At 39.2% G+C, this 20160-nt stretch overlaps 1 protein-coding gene across 4 annotated transcripts in view; it reads right to left on the reverse strand.

The window, feature by feature from the left end:
- WARS2 (tryptophanyl tRNA synthetase 2, mitochondrial) overlaps positions 1–20160 on the reverse strand; it is a 51456-nt gene that overhangs the window by 13133 nt on the left and 18163 nt on the right. For 3 of the 4 annotated variants that reach the window (XR_008747665.1, XM_055807184.1, XM_055807185.1), the window contains 3 exons: positions 16892–17149; positions 2974–3054; positions 1150–1235 (listed from right to left, as the gene is read on the reverse strand). Coding sequence is in view for 3 of the 4 variants with exons in the window: in XM_055807184.1 (XP_055663159.1) it covers positions 1150–1235; positions 2974–3054; positions 16892–17149 (425 nt within the window). In the remaining variant the exon portion in view is untranslated. The remainder of the gene's footprint in view (positions 1–1149; positions 1236–2973; positions 3055–16891; positions 17150–20160) is intronic. The other variant, XM_055807187.1, reaches the window with a different exon arrangement.

A 20160-nucleotide genomic window follows, 5' to 3' on the forward strand; every position in this document is an offset into this window, starting at 1 on the left:
TCTGGACAGCCTGCTGTTAATACACATGGTAGCAAACAAACCACAGGCTTCACTAAGGAATGATGAATCACATGATCTTATTAGAGATGGAAGAGACATAGATGGTTGGGCTGAATCAAAACAAGGTAATTCCTGATAATGCTGTCTAAATTTCATGCTTAGATACTGCTTGACAATCAAATGGGTCTCGCTGCTTAGAAGATCATTTTAATGTTCAAATTCACTCTGACTTTTGCTTGCTTTCCATTATTTTTAGTTAAAATTCAAGTGAATTAGAAATACCATCTACTGGTCTTGTAACAATACTGTTTTCCCCTACTAATGATCACTTAGGATTAAATTTCTTTAAGTACATTTTTCTGGGTTAACAGCTGGCTAATCTTGGGTTACTTTGTCCTCTAAAGTCCTTGTCCTCATAGTTCTGTATTAATTCTCTGTCCCAACAAATATTCACAACTTCAATTCAGAACAATTCCACAAAGTACAAACACTTGGAACCTAAAAATTAATACATAGTGCATTGCCTCTAACATGTACTTACTGAGACAGTTAAAAACATATTATGAAATACAACCAGTCGTGACAATGCCCTATAAAGTTCTATCAGCTAGGCTTCAAACATAGGCATGCTGAGTCACCCAATCCCTCATTAGGGTGTATTTCTATTGCAGCACATAGTACACTGCAGAGAAAATTGAACTAGCTGAGGTGCCACAAGGTGCAGTGAATTATTCACTTTTTCATCAGTATCAACAAGCCCACACAGAACCCCACACTAATATGGGTATACCACACACAGCCAGTTTAAGTATCTCTACAGTACACTGCATAAAATAAAGCGTAACTACTTAAAAAGAAGGTAACATATATGTATGTGTGTGAACATGCAGATGTATAATTAAACATCAATGTGTTATAATTCCCTAAGAATTGAAGTGACCAGCTTTTTCTCTTTACAGCCCTTTCAGTTACTTTCAAACCAGGTTTCAACCAGCCACTTGAGAGGTAAAAAGCTGTCACCCATTTCCAATCTTCTGACCTAATCACACCCAGCTCCCCCACTTAATAAATTAGCATGTTGACCTGGCAAGCTTTCATTCTAATGCAGCTGAACAGAAATTGCCCATGGGCTCACATTCTGCCTCTTACTTGTACAGCAAAATATCTGCTGCTTGAAGCACAGGGTAAGTCAACAAACCAACAGTTCCTTCATTATTCTGGCTGGCACACTTCATCTGTTTGCAAAAGAAAAACAGAGAGGAATCACACTTTTGGTTAACGGTATCAAAGTCCGTGATTTTTAATTGATTAGAATTCTCATAATTTGAGTAACTAACTGTGTAACTCTAGAGAAAAGCATACCATGTAAAATCTACTCCTTGTGAATACACACATCGCATTTCATGTCCTGCATTTCTGAATTTTGCTACAGTGTTCTGATATTGTAGTGGGGAGAAAACGGGCTTTTGTTTTCTTTCTGTTTGTAATCTTACTAATGAAAATGATTAAAACCACAAACCAATCAGGCTGGGTTACTACACTCAGTATTGATAACCCCTACTTCTTACATTTAATTTTCAGCAATACATTTTTGAAACACTTTACAATAGAGATTTAAAAAGGCATTAATAACTGTGTTTCACAGAAAAAGAGATCAAGACATAGTGAACACAGTCACCAGAAGTCAGTGACAGTTAAGAGAACCCATAACTACAGGGGCAGAGTCCAGCGTTCTCTCCATTAGTTCATGTTGCTCCCCACAACCCACCCGCTGTCCTGAATCCTTCCCCACTCTAGAATATGGATCATTTAAATCAAGATAGTCAGGCTACAGATACTAATTCTGTTCTAGCAATAGCATACCTACTTTTTGCTTTTAGCAATAGTTAAATACAATAAAGCCCTTAAAATCTTAATTACTTCTTTAAGACTATTCAAATATCTTTAGATTTTTCTCACCCTCTCATACAGACCCTGTATTCTGTCTACACCTCTAAGTGTCTAGGGGTTCAGGGGACCTAACTGGCAAAGCCTAGCACCTGTAACACCTATCTGTAGATTTGGAAAGTCAATCCAGTCAAAGATGGATTTAAGAGCTTAACTTTAGAACCTGAGGTTTGAAAAGGCTGGCTTTAATCTATGCCATGCATTAACGCTGGTTGCTGTATTTAAGTTTTACTGTTTTTATTTAATTAAGAAGAAAAACAGGGAAAAAGAAAACATCTGGAGGTATTTAAGACTGCTCTGAACTCTGCAAGCCAAACTGTTCTAAAGAATTTTTTTTTTCCTTTTTTGATACTCTTCTCTCCTGCCTTTTGGTTTTTCTGCTTACTAAATGCCAAAATAAAATACAAGGAAATTAAATGCAAGAATTCTGTGATGCAGTCATGCTGATGCAGCACCAAGATTAAGGAGATGAACATTTGAAACTTGTAAAGGCAAACATTTAAGGTGCATTAACTTCATCACTTAGCATGTTTTTAGTATTTATAATTTCTACACTCCTTTTCCAACATATGCTTCTTTTGTACCCTCCTCCATAAAATCTATAGAACAGCCACCCTCCACAGTGGGAAAAGAAAAGCTGTTTATGGAACTCCTTAATCAGTGAGGCTCAAGGTTTCCACTGCAGTATCTTGTAGTTGTTTTGCATTATTCAATAAGCATTGAAATAACTCCAAGCATTCTAGCAAATCAGTTTAACAACACTAAACAAACCTCCTATCTAGTACAGTTTCTGCAAGTCTCTGCCAAAATATTATCCTGTAGCTTCCAGCAGGAAAACATTCACTTGTAACAACAGACCTGGAAAGATACGTTTTCCTCCTTCCACCACAGGACTAGAGAATTACTTAAACCTAAAGCAAGGATAACCAAGATACAGTTGGTACTTCACAGATAACAAGTATTTCAAGGACAGCAGTTCTACTGAATTCCCATGTGTTTCCTTTCAATTTATGAAACTGCCCATACCTTCCACTGGGGCAAGCGTAGCAGACGCGGCACGTTAGTTAAGCACCCAAGAATCCAGGCAAGTTCTGCATGCTCAGGAACCTGGAAGTACAAAGTCAGAATCTATTTTAACCTTCTGCATCTATATGCATGTTGTCTAAAAAATCAATACAGATAAATAGTATCAGAGATCAGAAAACCATTTATTTTTAATCTACTATTTTTTCAGTAAGTTCAAGTGACAAGCTAACGGAAAGGTTTAGACACCACATGGATTCAATGCACTGCATTCAAGCAGCATAGCAAGGTTCTTGATCCTGTCCGCTCATATTCTAAAAAAGGAAAAAAATGCTTTAGCAATACAGAGTTGAGCCACACGTAAACTAACCAACCACTGGCCTCTGTGCTACAGCCTCCCTACAATTTGAGATAATACATTAATAGTTACAAAAAACTCTTTGCCTTTCTCATTTCCAGTTGCAGTAAGTTACCCAAGCTTCGTTTCTTCTGCATCAGGGCCCCGAATGCCCTAATTTCCCTTAACTGTCCTCAGCAGCCTGACCTGAGCACTCCACCCATACCCTCTGCCTGTGGCCCCAGGAGCCCCATTTAAGCTCAGGCTAGACTGCCCTAGTCCTCACCTGAGCTACATCACACTGCAGCAAGTCTGGCAGTATAATAACTGCAGGTCCTTCACAGAAGCCTGAGCTAGCAGGCAGGGAACAAGAACTGGGCTGCTCTATAAGGCTGTGGCTGCAGACAGCCACAAGCCAGGCAAGAACAGTTACCTCCCTAACCAGGACAAGGTCCTGCTGCATGTAATTAGGGCAGGGGTGGTGACAGTCTGGTGCTCATCACACACAGCAAAGTAATTAGTCACATCTTAGGTCAATTCATGAAGAAGCCCAGTGAGAAAACTGGGGCAGCAGGGCCAGGGTTGAGCATGGGTACACTGTGACATAGCTCAGGTGAAGATCGGGGACCTGAGCCTGAGCTTAACTGGAGCTCCTGGGGCACTGGGCAGAAGGTGCATGGGTGAATGGTCTAGATGAGGCTTGTCAGTGCTTTGGGTGCACCAACAGGTCTTAATGACCCTGACCTGCTGCAAAACAGGATTAACAGCTGAAGTGAAACTGCAGTACAGCCTGAATTGTGACTTAATTTGTCCCTCAGTTCTGCAATCCTGTCAAAAATAATACTGATCTGCAGATGAAAAAGAAGGACCAGGCCTCCACATAACCTTTGCTACAAAAGAGGAAAGAAGATCCCATTTAAGCTCATACAAAAAAACTCTTCATGTAACCTTCCGGGGAGACTGCAGTGATAGTGGAATTTTAATAGTTTCAGACATCAGAGTGATTGCCCCCCTCCTACAGGCGGAGACAAGAAATGTGCTGTTCAACAACCTCTGTTGGATGAATCCATGTTTAGCTGCTTCATATACGCTCTTCAGCTTTTGCATTTCAAATATTCATTTTAGGATTAGTAAAAGAGGCAAGCATTGCTGACACATATACTGTTCTTTAATTTCTTTCCTGTCATTTTGTCTGTTGTTTGTTAGCTAGCTGTGTATGATAATCATCAGAAGAAAAAGGTGATCTATGTTCTGCTTTGCTTGCATGTTTGATTCACTCTTCAATATCGACAGGTTGGGCTATTTAGGGGCATGCTAACTGTCTCAAAGACATTCAAAACTTCATGCTTGCAAAATGATGTAACAACCCAGCTGGAAGGCAGTAAAGTGTTAACAAGTAAGAACTACTAGCATTGTTCATGGCAATTCCTTTGCTGTCACATTTCAAATGTAGTAATTCCCTAGCTAACAGTCATTAGACTATTTCAGTTGTCAATGTTGTATAGAGGTATCTGACCTCAAGATAATAGCTAAGTGGTTAGAGATATGAAATATTCCAGGTTGATTCTCTTTCCCTTCTTTCTGCCTTTCCCAGAGTTTTTTTTTCTTTTTTAATTTCCTCATGCTTATTTGACTTGCAATGTCCCATGCGCAAGAAAAAGTACAGCGAGACGCACCAAATGGACCTTCTGCAAGATACAAAGAGTAAACTGAATTTCATAGAAAATAGTAAGCTCGAGACCCCTATCTCATTTAGAAGGGATCACCATCTGGTTCCAAGTGGTTTCTCATGCCTTTCTTCTAGTCACGGATAGAGAGGAGCTGGTGCTCTGTTGCACTTGTGTTGACAAGGACTCCCTTTAAAAGCTGTGCAGTCATTGATCCAGCTCTTTCAGACGCTGCTTCCACAGCCAAGTCTGCACGTGTGTTTCACTGCATGAGTGGCTTTGACATTACATCAGTTACCAAAACACCAAGTGATCTAAACAGTATTTGTTGAGTTGAATCTGCAGATCTGGGTTCTAGCAAGTTATACTCACTTTTAATCCTCAAATACACACAGTCCTTTCCTAACTAAGTCTAGAGTGCTGAATACTGTCAAGAAAAAGCCTGATAAAAGGGGGAGAAAATATAAAAATGCACACAGAAGGGTAGAGATTTCAGTTGGAAAAAAATTCAGTACTGGAGCCTAACGAGTTAACATTCATCACCCAAATTGCAGTAACTGACTCTGTGTTGGTCTATGAATTGGGAGGTACTAGGCTTACACCACAAATCATTTGTCAGACTAAATCATGGTTTAAGCTACTGTGTTTTACTTGGCAAGAGGGGCAGGTAATTGCTGCATTTGGTCAGTCACCGTGCATCAGCTCAAATGTGGTTACTCATTAAGGTACAGTAGTCCATCACTTTGATTGGACAGATTTGGATACAAAGAAGCTGGAAGAAGTGAAGATATATATGACACCAGCAGAACAAAGGCCCAGTCTAACTTTGATTCTGTCACTGAGCAATACCAGTGGATCACAATCAGGAGCCATTCCCTCAAACTCACTCAGCCTCCTGACCCGAGTCCATTTAAAATTCTGAGAAATGCCCTCACTGAGCAACCAAAACATAAGAACGTAAGAAATAATATTGTACTGGATCACCACAGAGGTAGCTGTAGCCTAGCACCGTTTCCACAAGTAGCAACACGAGACAGCATTTGGGGTGAGCACATGAGCCTGCCACTTCCTACAGTACCTTCTCCTCATACTTCTCCAGCATCCGTAATGGCTGTACTAGGGAATATCATAACGTAATAACCCTGGCCCAGTCCTGTTACCTGTGTTCCCCATGAATGTGTCTAATCCCTTTCTGAACCTGCTGATACTGCCCACTTGACAATGACATGCAGCAACAAGTTCCAGAGGCTCAAAACTGATGTGTAAAGAAGTACTTTCATCTATTCACCAGACTCTTTGTTTACTGGTTTTGAATGCCACCTGTCTTGTATTGCACAGTTGGGTGAACAATTCCATATTCAGTTTATCCAGTGCTTTTCTGATTTTGTAAACATTGATTGCATCTACACGTCAGCCTTCTCCTCTTCAAACTGAAGCACCCCAGATTTCTAAACTTCTCCTTTTAGGGCAGCTACTGTGTCCCTTGTAGCATTAACTCCCCTCTATCTTTTGTCACCTCTAATTCACTACTCCCTTCTTGAGATGCAGATGCTAAAGCCCTACCCAACATTCAGGATGTGGGCACACTAAGGTTTTGTATAGTGACAAAGCATCACCTCTGCCTTGTTCTGAATACCCTTCCTGGTGATACGGCGATGACGACATATTGCTGGCTTTCTTGAAAATTACTTGTACTGAGCCAATGATTTCAGTAAACTGCCAATGAAGACGACTCCAAGACTTTTCTTCCTGCATTGTGACTCAGCTCAATACTGTGCAAAGAAGCTTCCCATTACTTTTACCCAGATGCTTTACTTTGCATTTAGAGCTCTTCTACCACTAATTTGCCTACCCACTCTGTTTCACAAGTCCTTCTGGAGTTCCTTTCCTTGGCATAACATTTGACTACCCAGAAGAAATTAGCAGTGCCCACAAACTTCTGTTCACTACCTTCATCAGGTTATGAATGAACATGTTGACCAAAATTGCTCCCAGCATGAATCCCCAAGGGGCACGACTACTGACTGTGCCATTAAAAGGGAAGTGATCACTGTGCCCTATCTGGCTTTCAGCTCTAGCCAGCTGCAAGACTAGTAATGAATATTTCCTCCAATACATCTTTTAAAAAAATAAGAACTGATATAAATCTTGCCAAAGGCTTTTCAAAAAACTCAAATCCATTATGTTCCTGGGATGCCCTTTATCCACATGCTTACTGACTACTCCCACAGAGTTCAGCAGTTTAGTGAAAGATTTCCCTTTGAAGAAATGATAGCAACTCTCCAAAGAGACTGTTTACTTGTGCACTCAGCATCCTACTCTCAGTTGAAGACTCTACCGTCCCTGGTAAGACAAAAGTAAAAATCATCAGTTTGTAGCTTCTGGGGTCCCACTTAGAGTTCTCCTTGTGTGCTGCCAATATGACTTCCATCAACTGCTCCTCTGACAATGACTGTTTATGGTGGCTGGCTGCACACCCTGGCCACCACTTCTGCCATTTCACATCTCAGGTTTTTTTCGCTGAATGCCAGCTGATGGCTGAACTGTCTATCTTTACATAACTGTTTCTGTAAATTTACAAGAAACTGACTTAGCTCTTCTGATTTGCTGCTACAAAATGCATAAAGTGACAACCTTCCCAACTCCTCCAGCAGCAAAGTCCAATACCAAGAACTGAGCCTTGCTCTTAGGGTCTTATCAACCCCGAGTGTCTTCTATGCTTTCAGTTCAGTGATCCCCTAAATGATCTCCTGTTTTTGATGCAAGACCACTTAGTTATCAGCTTAAGAATCATCCGCAGGGTGTTCCTCAAATTCTTTTTTAGCCCCCTTATTTTTTTTTTTTTTTTTTTTTTTAAAAAAAAGGAGACTACAATTTTATACACTTTCTTGTTTTTCTAATTTGGTCAAGTTTTCTCTTCTGAAAATCTAATCTTTTCCTATGATCGCCTCCTAACCTATGGAACCATGGAAAAACATTTGCTAGACTGATGTTTTCTTCATGAATGGTGTCATGCGTTTAACTCTTGGTTTTTTGTTTTTTTTTTTTAATAAGTTTATTTTTTAAAAAATATGACCTCCAGGACAGTTGTAGATTTCTTGGGTTTTGGGTGGGGTTTTTTTTTTCTTATAATTAGACTTCATTTTCACCTAGCTCCCTTTACTGAAATAGAACATTCATACACTTTATTTGGTCTACTCTCTCCAGCACAATGTTGAACATTGCTACAATGAAGTTGCTATGACTGAAAGCCCTCTACTAAAACATCCTGAACTAGGTCCTGTGAACCACCCAAAAGCAAATGTAGAACAGCATGATTTCTAACAGTTCGTAAAACTAGAAAGCATAATTTATTGCATCCAAAAATTTTATCTGTATGTCTTATTTTGATAAAGGCTATAAGTGGATAGTTAAAATGTAATACCATTGCTCCCTGTCCTAAATTTGCAGATTCTCTTATCTCACTTAACATCTCCTGATAACCACCATCATCTGGATTGGTGGGTCAGTAGTACTGTTACATTCTAGTATTTTCACACATAAGGATTTTCATTTCCCCATAGTATTATAGAAAGAAGCAATCCTTCCAGTAAATTCAAACAGTGAAATGAAACAAAATAGAGAAAAGATATCTCATCTTTGTATCAATCTGTGAAATGATTTTCAGTTGCTTCCTATTGTGTTAGGCAGCATTTATCGTGCTGCCACCACAAGGAAGATCTTTGTCAAAGAAGCATCACTTCTCACACAATTTTCATTAAAAAGAATAGGACTGTCAAAGAGGTCTCTGTTTGCTTTTTTTCTTTTTCTTTTTTCTTTTTTTTGGAAAGACTTCACCTGACATCTACCTACAACTCTAGGAAATAAAAGTATACAGAGTTGCAATCAATTAAGGTTATTTTGTGTTTATTTAGTTATTATTATTTTGAACATTTGAACATTTATTCTGAAATATATTATTACTTAGTTTGAACAACTAAAGAACTTTGTTTTGTATTATAAAAATCCAACACCAGAAGCACCCTCTGGAGCTATGATGTACTTCAGGAATGTTCCTACCTTCCCAAAAGAGAACAAGTAATAATAAGCTTAGCTCTTCTCCAATGAAGACAACAGTTTTTCAGCAGTGCCTTCTCCCCCAAATACCCCAGTATAAAAATACTACAAAATGTAGAAGAACAGCATTACATCTCCAACAAGCAAAACTCACAGCCACTGACAGTTCCTCAAATGTATGTCAAACCAGCCTCCAAGAATGTCACAATCACTGGTAACTCTGAAGAACAGCTATCTAATCCGTTAAATCCTTCATGTCAACTCCAGCCACTTTTGTGTCCTGAAAGAATATAATAGCCTGTTTTCAATATAAACATTATTTTCTCAGGAAATATTTCTTGGAGCTTGGCTAAAAATATTTGGAGGACTAACAGTCTTGTAAGTCTTCTATTTATTGTTTCCCTTACAAAGCCAACTATTTCCCATTTAGCAGTTTTCACAGAAAAGCTTAACCAGATCCATATAGTGACCCCCTCTTTTTTATACAGCCCAAATAACACCCTTTGCTTTTCTCAGTAAATACATTGTTTTTCTCTTTTTTCCTGCTCTGTGCTTTCACCCACTTTAACAAAGTTTTCTTTCCTAATCTGTTACAAGTCTGTAAAAACCATCCACATTTCTCAAAGGGTCGAGATGGTCATCTCTCTGCTGTCCACCAGCAACACATTTCCTCCTTCCATTTCCACTGCATTAAGCATCCCCCACAACCGGGCTCACTAACCACTAATCAAAGAGTTATTTCCAGAACAAACTACTTACATCCCTTGCTTGTGGCCCGACAAGCCTGAGTCTGCATAGTCAGATTCCTTTTATTTTATAGTATTTTAAAGCACACATATAACAGAGGTGACCACTTCCAAGTGATAATGAGCAACTACCTAGAAGGCACAAACATCTCTCCCTTTTCACCGGGCTGAGTGCCCTGCTTCTCCCTCTTTACAGACAAATAGCTTCTTAATTGTTTACTTGTGTGGCCATTTGACATTATTAAACTCAGATCACAATTTACACTTGGATCATCTCTGGGGTGTTATGTGCTGAAGTACAGCCTCAGGGCTTCTCCCTGCAGATCTATCACTTTGTCCTTGATCCTAGCTATTCCCTACCAAGTTATTGCTGCTATTCCCTGGCCACAGCCACAGTTGGTGATATATACATGGAAAACCAATAGCTACTTTTAGCCCAAGTAATTCTAGATGAGTTTTCATGCTGAGACATACAGCTGAGAAGGACAGCAAGCAATGAGATTCAAGAACAATAACAGAGGGAAAAGCATGGATGCTGTACGCAGACATGAAAGCAGGCAAATCAACAACACTGGAACTCAGCTTTCTGAAGCTCATTACACAAAGTTGTGTGTCAGCAGCTGAAGTAGCTTCCTGCAAAAAGGGATGCAGCATTTCATTTTCAAGACAGATATCCTCAAGTTGCAACCTACAGCCCTTCTCTGTAAGGGACTGTAAATTCACTGCATAGCTGTTATATGGGAACAGCTTCCCCTCAGCAGCATAACCTCTTTAAGGGCTACACTTTAAATAGACAATGAGTGTCAAAGATTTGATTTTAACAGTGCAGGGGACAAACAGGTCTGGGGAGGTAATCTGGGTAGCTGTGTACTAAGAAAAATCTGAAAAGAGGAGGGAAGTGTCCCAAATTTAAAAAAAAAAATGCAACTTTTTTTTATGATTTTTGTCTCTTCTAGAAGTGCCAGTTAGTGCTTCCCAGAGATTCAAGAGGCTTTTTAGAAGAAAGTGCTCCTCACATTTATTTTTCTTGAATAAGAGGGAAAATTTTATTAATGCCTAAGGTTGCAAGCAACATGTTCAGGATACTTGATAATGCATCTCCATATTATACAGCTAGAGAGAATAATGGGGCCATAAACAAGACAAAACAGACTGCTCTTGAATCAAATGCACACAGCAGCTGAACATCCAGTGAGATACTTCTATGACATACAATTTGACATGGTATCCCAAATTCCTGTTCAAAGAAATAATTCAAATGTCGGTGGAGTAAGTTCAAGGTTACAAAGGCAACATCTGATTTGAAGAACATGTTAAGCAATGTATTGAATTTGGGGGTGGTTATCTAGCTATCATTGGTAAATCTATCAGTATTTACAGCTTTCACTATTACCTATGAATATTTTAATAACTTATCATTATTTATATTTGGCTAATATATGGCTTATACAAATAAGATCTGTCTCTTCAAAGAGCCTGACCAAGAATACCCCTACTGGAATCAGGTGATATGATTATAAAGCCAGATAGAGCACAGTTATTTGGCCAAGACACCCTTTTCCCTTCCTTTATTCTTTACGAAATAATGTCGGAAGCGTTCTCCTAGTCTAACCCACAATACTGTTTCAGTAATTAATTTGGTGTGCCCAAAAGTCTGGAAGAGAGGAACATATAACAGCTACATAACAGGATGAGATAAACCAGGTAAATTAATGAAGGAAAAAAAATAAAAATCCTATTGAACCATGACTCTTCTTCCCCCTGAGCTCTAGTTATGTCTAGCCTAGTCCTGTGGGGGAGAAAACCGAGGGATGAGAGGAGCAGAATAATTTTCTAAATTAAATAGTCACATACTTCCTCTTATGACAGGAAGTTTTCAATGGACCATGCTAAATTAATGTACTTTAATGAATTTATAAGCTATGATGCAATGGAAGCTTTTAAGCCCCTCTGAAAATTGGACAAGAAGTAGCGTTAATCCATTCAAACCCTGCCCACAAAACAAAGCAGCTGGATATTTCTGGAAAATAATAGCAGTGAAACAGTTAGTGCACAGATTTAAATTGTTGTATTTTTGCTTTTGGAGTTAAGGCTAAGACAAATTGGCAAATTCCCACCTCCCAGAGTTACTGCTTCAATTTGCTTGCACACTGCACGAATACTGCAGCTGATTATACGCAGAAAATAAATCACCCCATCCAGAAGGCTGAAAACTGCAATTTTCCGCCCAGAAACTGAATGTTATGTTGTCCAGAAACTCACAGGACTCCTCAGAGAAGTGTTAGTGCAGCATATCAACCACTGTCTGCTGATCAACTCTGATGGAATTCTAGTTTCTCTTGGGACTTTTAGCATGTGTCTACTACGATAGGTAGATGGACAGGAAGAACAGCCTGAAACCACATAAAAGCAACAGCGGTTTCTAAAATTGTTTTGACTGTGAAGCAGATGAGATACAAGATGGTTATGGGTAAGAATTGAAATGTGTACTGTACCCAAACAGGAGTCAGAGAAAACAGGTTACACTGTATAAGCTTACCATGTGTGCAGATTGCTTACTGTCTTCCTTATTTCCCTCCTGTAGTCCTTTTTGTTTTTAATAAAACATTCTAAGTTTTATGAAAGATGACTGTTGCAGCTTTTATCAGTTATGGTACAATTTAAGGAATATATTTGCTCTTTCTTCTAGTATTCTCAGGATATGTTGTGTAAGTCATTATTCTGTTACTTCTCTTTTTATGCCTGGTAGGCAAAGGCAGCCACTTAAAGCATATCTTGACATTATTTTCTCTAAGAGCAAAGAGTTTCATACATCTTGCAGCTGTGCTCCAAATAAAAGTGGATTATTTTGATTTATGCATTTATTTTTATTCTTACAGAAATCATCAATCTTCTATGACTTGTCTTCCTACTTAAGAAAATATAATTAAACAAGCTGTAACAAAAGAGCTTCTCTCACTGGGAGGCCATTCTAGTGTCCAACTTATTCCACAATTGTTTTTTTCTATACTCTAATTAAATGTGCTTGTTTATAACCCTTCACAGACAATGTGGTTCCAAACACTACCTTAAATATTCATCATCATCCTTCTTGCTTCCAACTATTTTCAAGTTATCATCACTTGTTCTTTGTAGCCACTACTTCCCTAAGATGGAGTTCAAGTTTGTATATGGTAATGTAAGTGTGGGAGGTATTTAGCGAACTGCTATGTATGGAGACCAAATTAACAGCCAGCCATTAACTTTCTGTTTCTGTATGTTATAAAAACCTTTAATTTACAAATGGTAGATTCTGAAGCATACAAAACTAATTTTCGTCAAACTAGCACTTTCTATTTATAGGTAACTTAGCTGTATAACTGATACATAAGAACAGAGGCCACATATCGTCTAAGAAATACAATAAAAATCAGTCTGTGCAAAATTCCTCTCACTGTTGTTTAATTTTACTTGCAAGGCAAGGACATACTTGAAATCAGTTCTGGGACTCCAAGACAACTTCCCCTGTATCCTTATCATAAGCAGCACCTTTTGGACCTACTGTATACATGAGAGGTATCTGTTCTCATCAGACTTTTTCCCAGCAGTCAATCTGTGATTAATATTCTTCAGCCTTTTGTCTCTTGTTTGTATTGGAAAGGATGATAAAATGTGGGAGAGCTCTGGAGGCAGGTATTTCAGATAGCTCTGGATTAGAGATTTGATCTGCAAAAACCCTGCTGTAAATAAAAGCCTACTCACAGTGAAACTTACTAAATGTACATGCCTTTCAGGAAACAAAGTTTCTTGAATCAATCCTTTTTTCACATATGGCAAACATATTCCAGAGAAGCAACACAAAAAGCAACAGAAAGCACAGGAAGAGCAGGCCAAACAAACAAACAAACAAAAAAATCTCCTTTTTCAGCAATTCTGCACCATTCTTACCCAGGTTAATCCAGAGAAAGTAAGAGGACACAGCAGCATTTTACAATAGTGACTGCATGAGCAATTCCCTTAATGGGGCTTACCATTGCTCGCATACTTTTGCAGTGCAAGAATTTCATTCTGCTATTACTGCTACAGAACCACCGTGCTACCAGTCATTAGTTGTAGCTGGTTTTGGTGATTAGAACCAAAATTTCTTATTTCATAATAATATTGTCTCATGATGTTTAAACAAAAAAAAAAAAAGAACCGTTAATCAGACGTAACTGCAGTAGCACTTCAGTGATGGACAGACTTGGTAATTTTCAAGATAGGACTCAAAATACTGCAATAATTGTAGTACATTAATCTACTGAGAACTCACTCATTTATCAGTTTGATCTGATATTGAAAAAAGAAAGCTACTTTGCCCATAACCAAATACCTAAACCAGTTCTCTATTTGCAGCTTGATTTTCACTGCTTTCCTGATAACCTCTGGAAGTACAACCTCGTTCAGTATACAATCCATTTTGATCACTCTGCTTTACAATTCACCTAAATGTTCGTAAGCAAAATTGTGGCTTTTTATATCACCCTTGGAGATTGCTACAGTGGCTGAAAAGGAGAGGCCAGGTCCTTTTTTGAAAACTGAGCATCTGCCAATCCAAAAATCAAGCAATAACCTTTTGTGATTAGCAATAGCTGCACTCCACCTTACACCTTTGTTTTTAGGAACAATCATCTCGATATTATGACATTCCACAATGTACTATTTCATTATTGTACTAAAACAATAATCACATTAGTAAGGTTCCTGTCTCCTTTCCTTGCATCAAGAGCTACACACAGATATTCCTTTTAATTGCTTCCAGAGAAACATCTGGTCTTGCCAATGTGACTGTAACAGACCATAGTGCAACTCTGGGCATACCTGACCACTACATACAGCTTGAATAGACTTGTTTTTGGGAAGTCAACAAACCACTTCAGCTTGAAGCATTACTGAAACAGTCTGGATTCACAAATGACTGTAATAGTTCTGCTTGCAGTGTGACAATGAGCTTTCAAAAATGTGCTAGAATCAGCCACTTCTGAAAGCTGTATTGATACAAGTGTGCTAAGTATTTGTAAGGATATGGTTCAAGACAACAGACATGGCCCACAGAAAGCAAAGAATTGTTTAGATTGAATAAGAAGAATAACCACCAGATCTGGACAGATAAGAACACCAAGAAAAATTAAAATAAAAGGGAGTCTATTTAAAAGAGGGCAGCCTCACCACCATAATATAAACCAGAATAATCTTTGGTGGAAACTTCCGTTTGATAAAGTTAAAACATTTTTCAAGTCTAGCTATCTGAAGTTTCCATTGGTTGTTGACTGTATTGGTTCTGTAGAAGCATCACTTACAGTCCTGGCCTCCCACCATTTCCCTGATACTTTCTCTTTGGGGACTCACAGACTCGATCTATGCATTATTCTGTTGTGAAACATACAACATACTTTCTGTGTCTGACTGCAGTGTAAGGTCCTCCACTTCCTGCAGAGGTGGCACCTCAGGTATGTAACAGTCCCAACAGATTTTTCAGATTAATTTGTTGAGTCCTTTTCTGAATTCATACATATTTCAGCATGCACTGTATCCTGTGCCAAGGAGTTCTGTAGCCTAATTGCAGGCTTCATGAAATCCAGCATTGTTTTGCTCATGCTGAATCTACCAGGTGTTATCTTATTTTGCTGTTAAAGTTCTTAGTAGATAAAATAGTTGTTCCCTATCTATTTTCTCCATTTCACTTGGAGTTTTATAAACCTTTAATCTATTCCTCTCTAACCATAACCTTCAAACCATTTTTCTTCTAGGCTGAAGAGTCCTCTCTGTGTACCTAGTCACTGATCCTGTGTTGTAACTAAATTGCTCAGTTACCTGAAAACAAGAAAAAACAAAACTCCAGACTGGTTTTTACTGCTTCACTGGCTTGTAACTCACCTTGAGATTATTCCAGTTAATGTCAACCTCAATGTGAATGAAGTTAAGTCAGAGTAGGGCAGAATTAAAACCCAAGCTGGTAAATTATTTAAAAGGATAAACAGATTTGAGCACAGGATAAATTAGTTTAAACATATCTCCACTAGAATTCTGAGATAATCTATTTAGACTGTTTTTTTAATGAAGAAGAAAAGTGAAGCAGGAAGTGTTCCTGTCGTCATCGTTTCAACATCCACCAGGGATAAGGAGCTATGATCGTCATTTGCAGTTTGACAGCCACAGGAAGCTCTGCCTGTAAAGAACCACATTCAAAGGAGGAATGTAATACCATGATTTCATCTCGCACTGATAAAATTCAGACCCTGCGCACATCATCTTCGCAGTTCTGTTGCAAGTTGGACATCCGTTTAAAGATGTCTTCACAAGAGTGGAAGCTATGATGCATCTGCCTCAGTGGGAAATTACGGAAGTTTGCCAGTTTAGAGTCAGTAACGGGAAGTTAATCAGGCAAGAAACTAAGCTGTGTTCCAGGAAAATGCAGCATGTGACAGACTAGGCTGACATATGCCAAGTAGAAAGGTAAGCCCAGTACCCCTTGGGGTGGTCAAGAGAAGCAGCAATTATTTCATGTACAAATTACCAGATCAGGTTGAAAAAGGTGCATATGAGAAGGAGGTTATAGTGAAGGGGTGGTGGTGGTGGGAAATCCCAGAGAAGATATAACTCCCAGGTGATTACAATGGAACTACACAAAGCCTACCATACCAACCACCTGTTGGAGATACTGTGCAGCTGGCAGATTAAGTAGTAAGTGCTGATACAAAAACATAGAAACATATTCTACTTGCCTTTATGGCTGCACAGACTACGTTTATGCATTTATCAGTTAACTTTCTGTCACTAACGTGAGACTTACAGAGCTAAATTAAAGCTCTCCTAACAGGTCTTTTCAGCACTTTACTCACAGGCTGCACAAACTCGTAGCTGTGCTTGGGAAATTGAAAATGTACTTATTCCTGAATGGGCTTCTCAGTCATAGTTTCAGCTACTTCAAAACAACAGCAAGGGATAAGTTTGAAATCCAACATTGCTAAAATTTTCTAGGGCCACCAATGCAACAATGATAAAGATGTTCAGTAATGCTATGCTCATTCATTAACATATGAGGAAAGCACTTATTCTCACTTGAGAAACAAATCTACTTTAACAGGAGCACTAACCAGTGACTGTCGGAACAGGAAGCACTTCTTTGGGTCAATACCACAGGCAAGGATGGCAGCAGTGGTGTCCAATATGCTCTGGCGCAGGACAGCTGGTTCCTTGGGCATGGTGAGCGAGTGCATGTCCATAATGCTATACAGCACTGAGCTGCCCTCTTCCTGCAGGTTCACCCAGTTCTGAATGGCTCCAAGGTAGTTACCCAAATGGGGCGTCCCAGTTGGCTGGATACCAGAGAAAATCCGATCCATGACCATATTCTGTTATAAAGCATTGGTAAAATTAACATATACATTTTTTGATAGATTCTTTTCTATTTTAGAGTCATTAATAAAACATCACTTATGCCTGTCTCCCCATTCCTCCTGTCAGTGCATTAATGTATAAATTACCTCAGGACTGACTAAAAATAATTGCAGTAAGTCAGTCAAAATACTCTACCTTACTGCAGAGAGACTGACAGCTAGCGTAATTTTAAGCCATCAGCCTGCGTATGGAAACAAACATAGCTGTAAACAAGATCAGTGAAAACTACATCTCTGAAACCAAGTGGTAGACTTTTTTTTCACCTTTTTTTTTGCACCCAAGTGGTATGTTTGTCTTTAGTACATTATCCATTCTGATATGGAAACTTAGGATCACAGCATAGAGAAATTAAAACATTTGTTATAAACATAAGCAATGTCCCAGTAGACTGCCACCTTAAGTCCCATAACACTGAAGTCTTACTTTTCTAGCTGCAAAGAACGTTTTAAGCAGCTCCTGAAAGAAACCCAGTCCTTGACCCAAACATCAAAGAATAATGAAAGTGATTACTAAAGTTCTGAAACTACCCATCGCGGCAGCAGTGGAGTTTCTAAAAGGGCTCTACAAGCAAATACAAAGAAATACTGCTATAGCTCAAGATTGCACCTGGAATACTGTGGTGCATCAGTACCAGTAAAATGTCAACATCTGAAGAGAGTTCACAGAAAAGCAGCAAAAAATTATTAAGAAGCTGAGGTTGTGAGCAAAGATTAAAAAGCTTAAAACATGTATAGCTTGGCTAAGTGACAGCTACCATCTTGGAAAGTTTGTTTTCCTGCATCCCAGCCCTCCATCTGACCATTTTCTCAGAGCCCCAAGCTGTCAGCATATGATCAATTACCTCCTCGACCTTTCCAATGAATTCCACCATATTCAGAAGTAACTCAGCAATGTTTTATGTGAAAATGCTTGTTACATGCCAAGTTACAAAAGCATGTGAGACTGCTCAATGTATAAATGAGGGTCCCACCAACCTCAGCAGGGAGTCCCAGTCACAAAGCTGCACAAACCCTCAGACTCTTTTGTGTGGCAGGAACATCAACTTCATTATGCATCTGGCTGCATGATCTTTTTTCCTGCTATATTTTATAAAGCAACATCTATATCAGACTACATCAGTAAATAAATTCTCTCTGTTTTCATTTCTGCGAATCTCTTAGAAATGTACAGGTGAGAAAAAAAATTAATAAAGTCATACAACTATGAAACCACACAAAATGGCAGCAGAAGTTAAGGCCTAGTACCGTTATTTTTAACTATTAAAAAAAGGACTTCAAATTGACTCAATTCATTTTGACTCAGACGCAAGAAAAATTAATGAGAAAGTGCTTCAAAGGGGAATAGTTGTTGGGGGTTTTTTTACATGATCTATAGTTCAGAAAAGCCTAGCCCATTTCCTTCAAAATTTGCTGGAAAATTCTCTTTCTTTTCAAAGTAAGCCTGTTTTTCAGATCAAGACAATTTTCTTATCCAATGTTTAAGTGTTTGTGCTGACAGGTAAGAGCAGGTTTGGGCTAGCAGCCATGCTAATTTCTCCTGCTCACATAAATGCCTACACATCTAAGTCCAGGTGGCAACCTCGTCACCCCATTCCAAATATATTCTTGACTTCTAGTATATTCTTGAGTCAGTTTCTAAGTGCCCTTGGAGAACCTCCAGCATAGGAGCTGCAAGGCTGTCACACCAATGAAAAGCACGTAATTTCCTCCAACAGCAATTCTAACTTCCAGTTCTTGTGCTCCAGTCCTTGACCACCCATGCCTCTTCTCTCCATTATGTAAAAATGGAATTATGCTACTCAATTTCTTGTTTGCTATTTGATCCCTTGTTTTCCTAGGGACCTACATCAGAGCATTTATCACCACTCACAGAACCCACTGACCTCTCACTAAGCTACTACCCAGCCCAAGGACTTCAGCCAGCTTCTTGTTACCACTGAGAAGGGCCAGGCGCTCACCTAGAGAGGGAGGCATACAACATCCCAGCATACGTAAATTAAATGAAGTCCTGTAGAAACTTGGGGAACTTGGAATTCACTAGGCTTCAGAGCTGTACTTCTATTAAGGGTGCAGAGCAACTGCTAGGTAATGCAACAGGTACTTCACAGTCTTGTGCTCCCCATATTCTCTTGGCGAAGAGCAGGAACAAGCACTCAAAAAGAGAACAAGGCTATATATAGATGACCACTAAGATGGTGTTCTGCCCCTACAGGGATCCCAGAACAGCTAGTTGTTTGTCAGAGCACATTTCCTCTTCTCTTCTCCCTGTCTTCCCTGACTCAGTTCAAATTCTGATGCTCTTTCCCATGATTATTTGTCCCCACAGCGCTGCCTGCATTCCAGTGCCCATTTACATGCCTGTTTAACCACAGTCCCCTACACAGGCTACAGCTTCTTACAGGCCTACTCTCAATTTTCTTATTAGTTTCACCCCTCCTGTGTTCCTGTATCTTTTTCTTCTTCCATTTGTGCTTTACACCCCCTGCTTCCCAGAAAAGATCTTGCATTGTGTATCAAGACAGTAAGGAGGCACAGAGAATGCCATGTGGTAAAGAAGTTATTATTGCCAGACTCCAGTGACTTTACATAAAATAAATTTCCTATCTGTGCTGTTAGAAGAGCTAAGAAACTTCATAATGTTCTAGAAATCCACTATGGATGTGCATCAAATAAAGTACGCTAGGATGACCATGTTAAAGCATGGTGCATGAACTTGCACATCTTTCAGCTGTGGTTTTGACAAAGACATCACCTGAAATGTCTCCTGAAATTATTGCTTCTTTTCCTTGGGAACATGAAGCTAGTGCTACTTCAGTACGCCCTTGAGTTACTATGTTATGGCAAAAAGGGGGAATCTGTGCAGTCAGCACAGATCAGCCCACGTGCCCACACCAAAAAGAGCTGGCACCCCGAGCCTGCGGAGAACAGGTCTGTCTACAAACCTTGCTGGTCCCCTAGTCATGCAG

This window comes from Falco peregrinus, chromosome 6 (assembly GCF_023634155.1).
Source record: "Falco peregrinus isolate bFalPer1 chromosome 6, bFalPer1.pri, whole genome shotgun sequence".
NCBI classification, from domain to species: domain Eukaryota; kingdom Metazoa; phylum Chordata; class Aves; order Falconiformes; family Falconidae; genus Falco; species Falco peregrinus.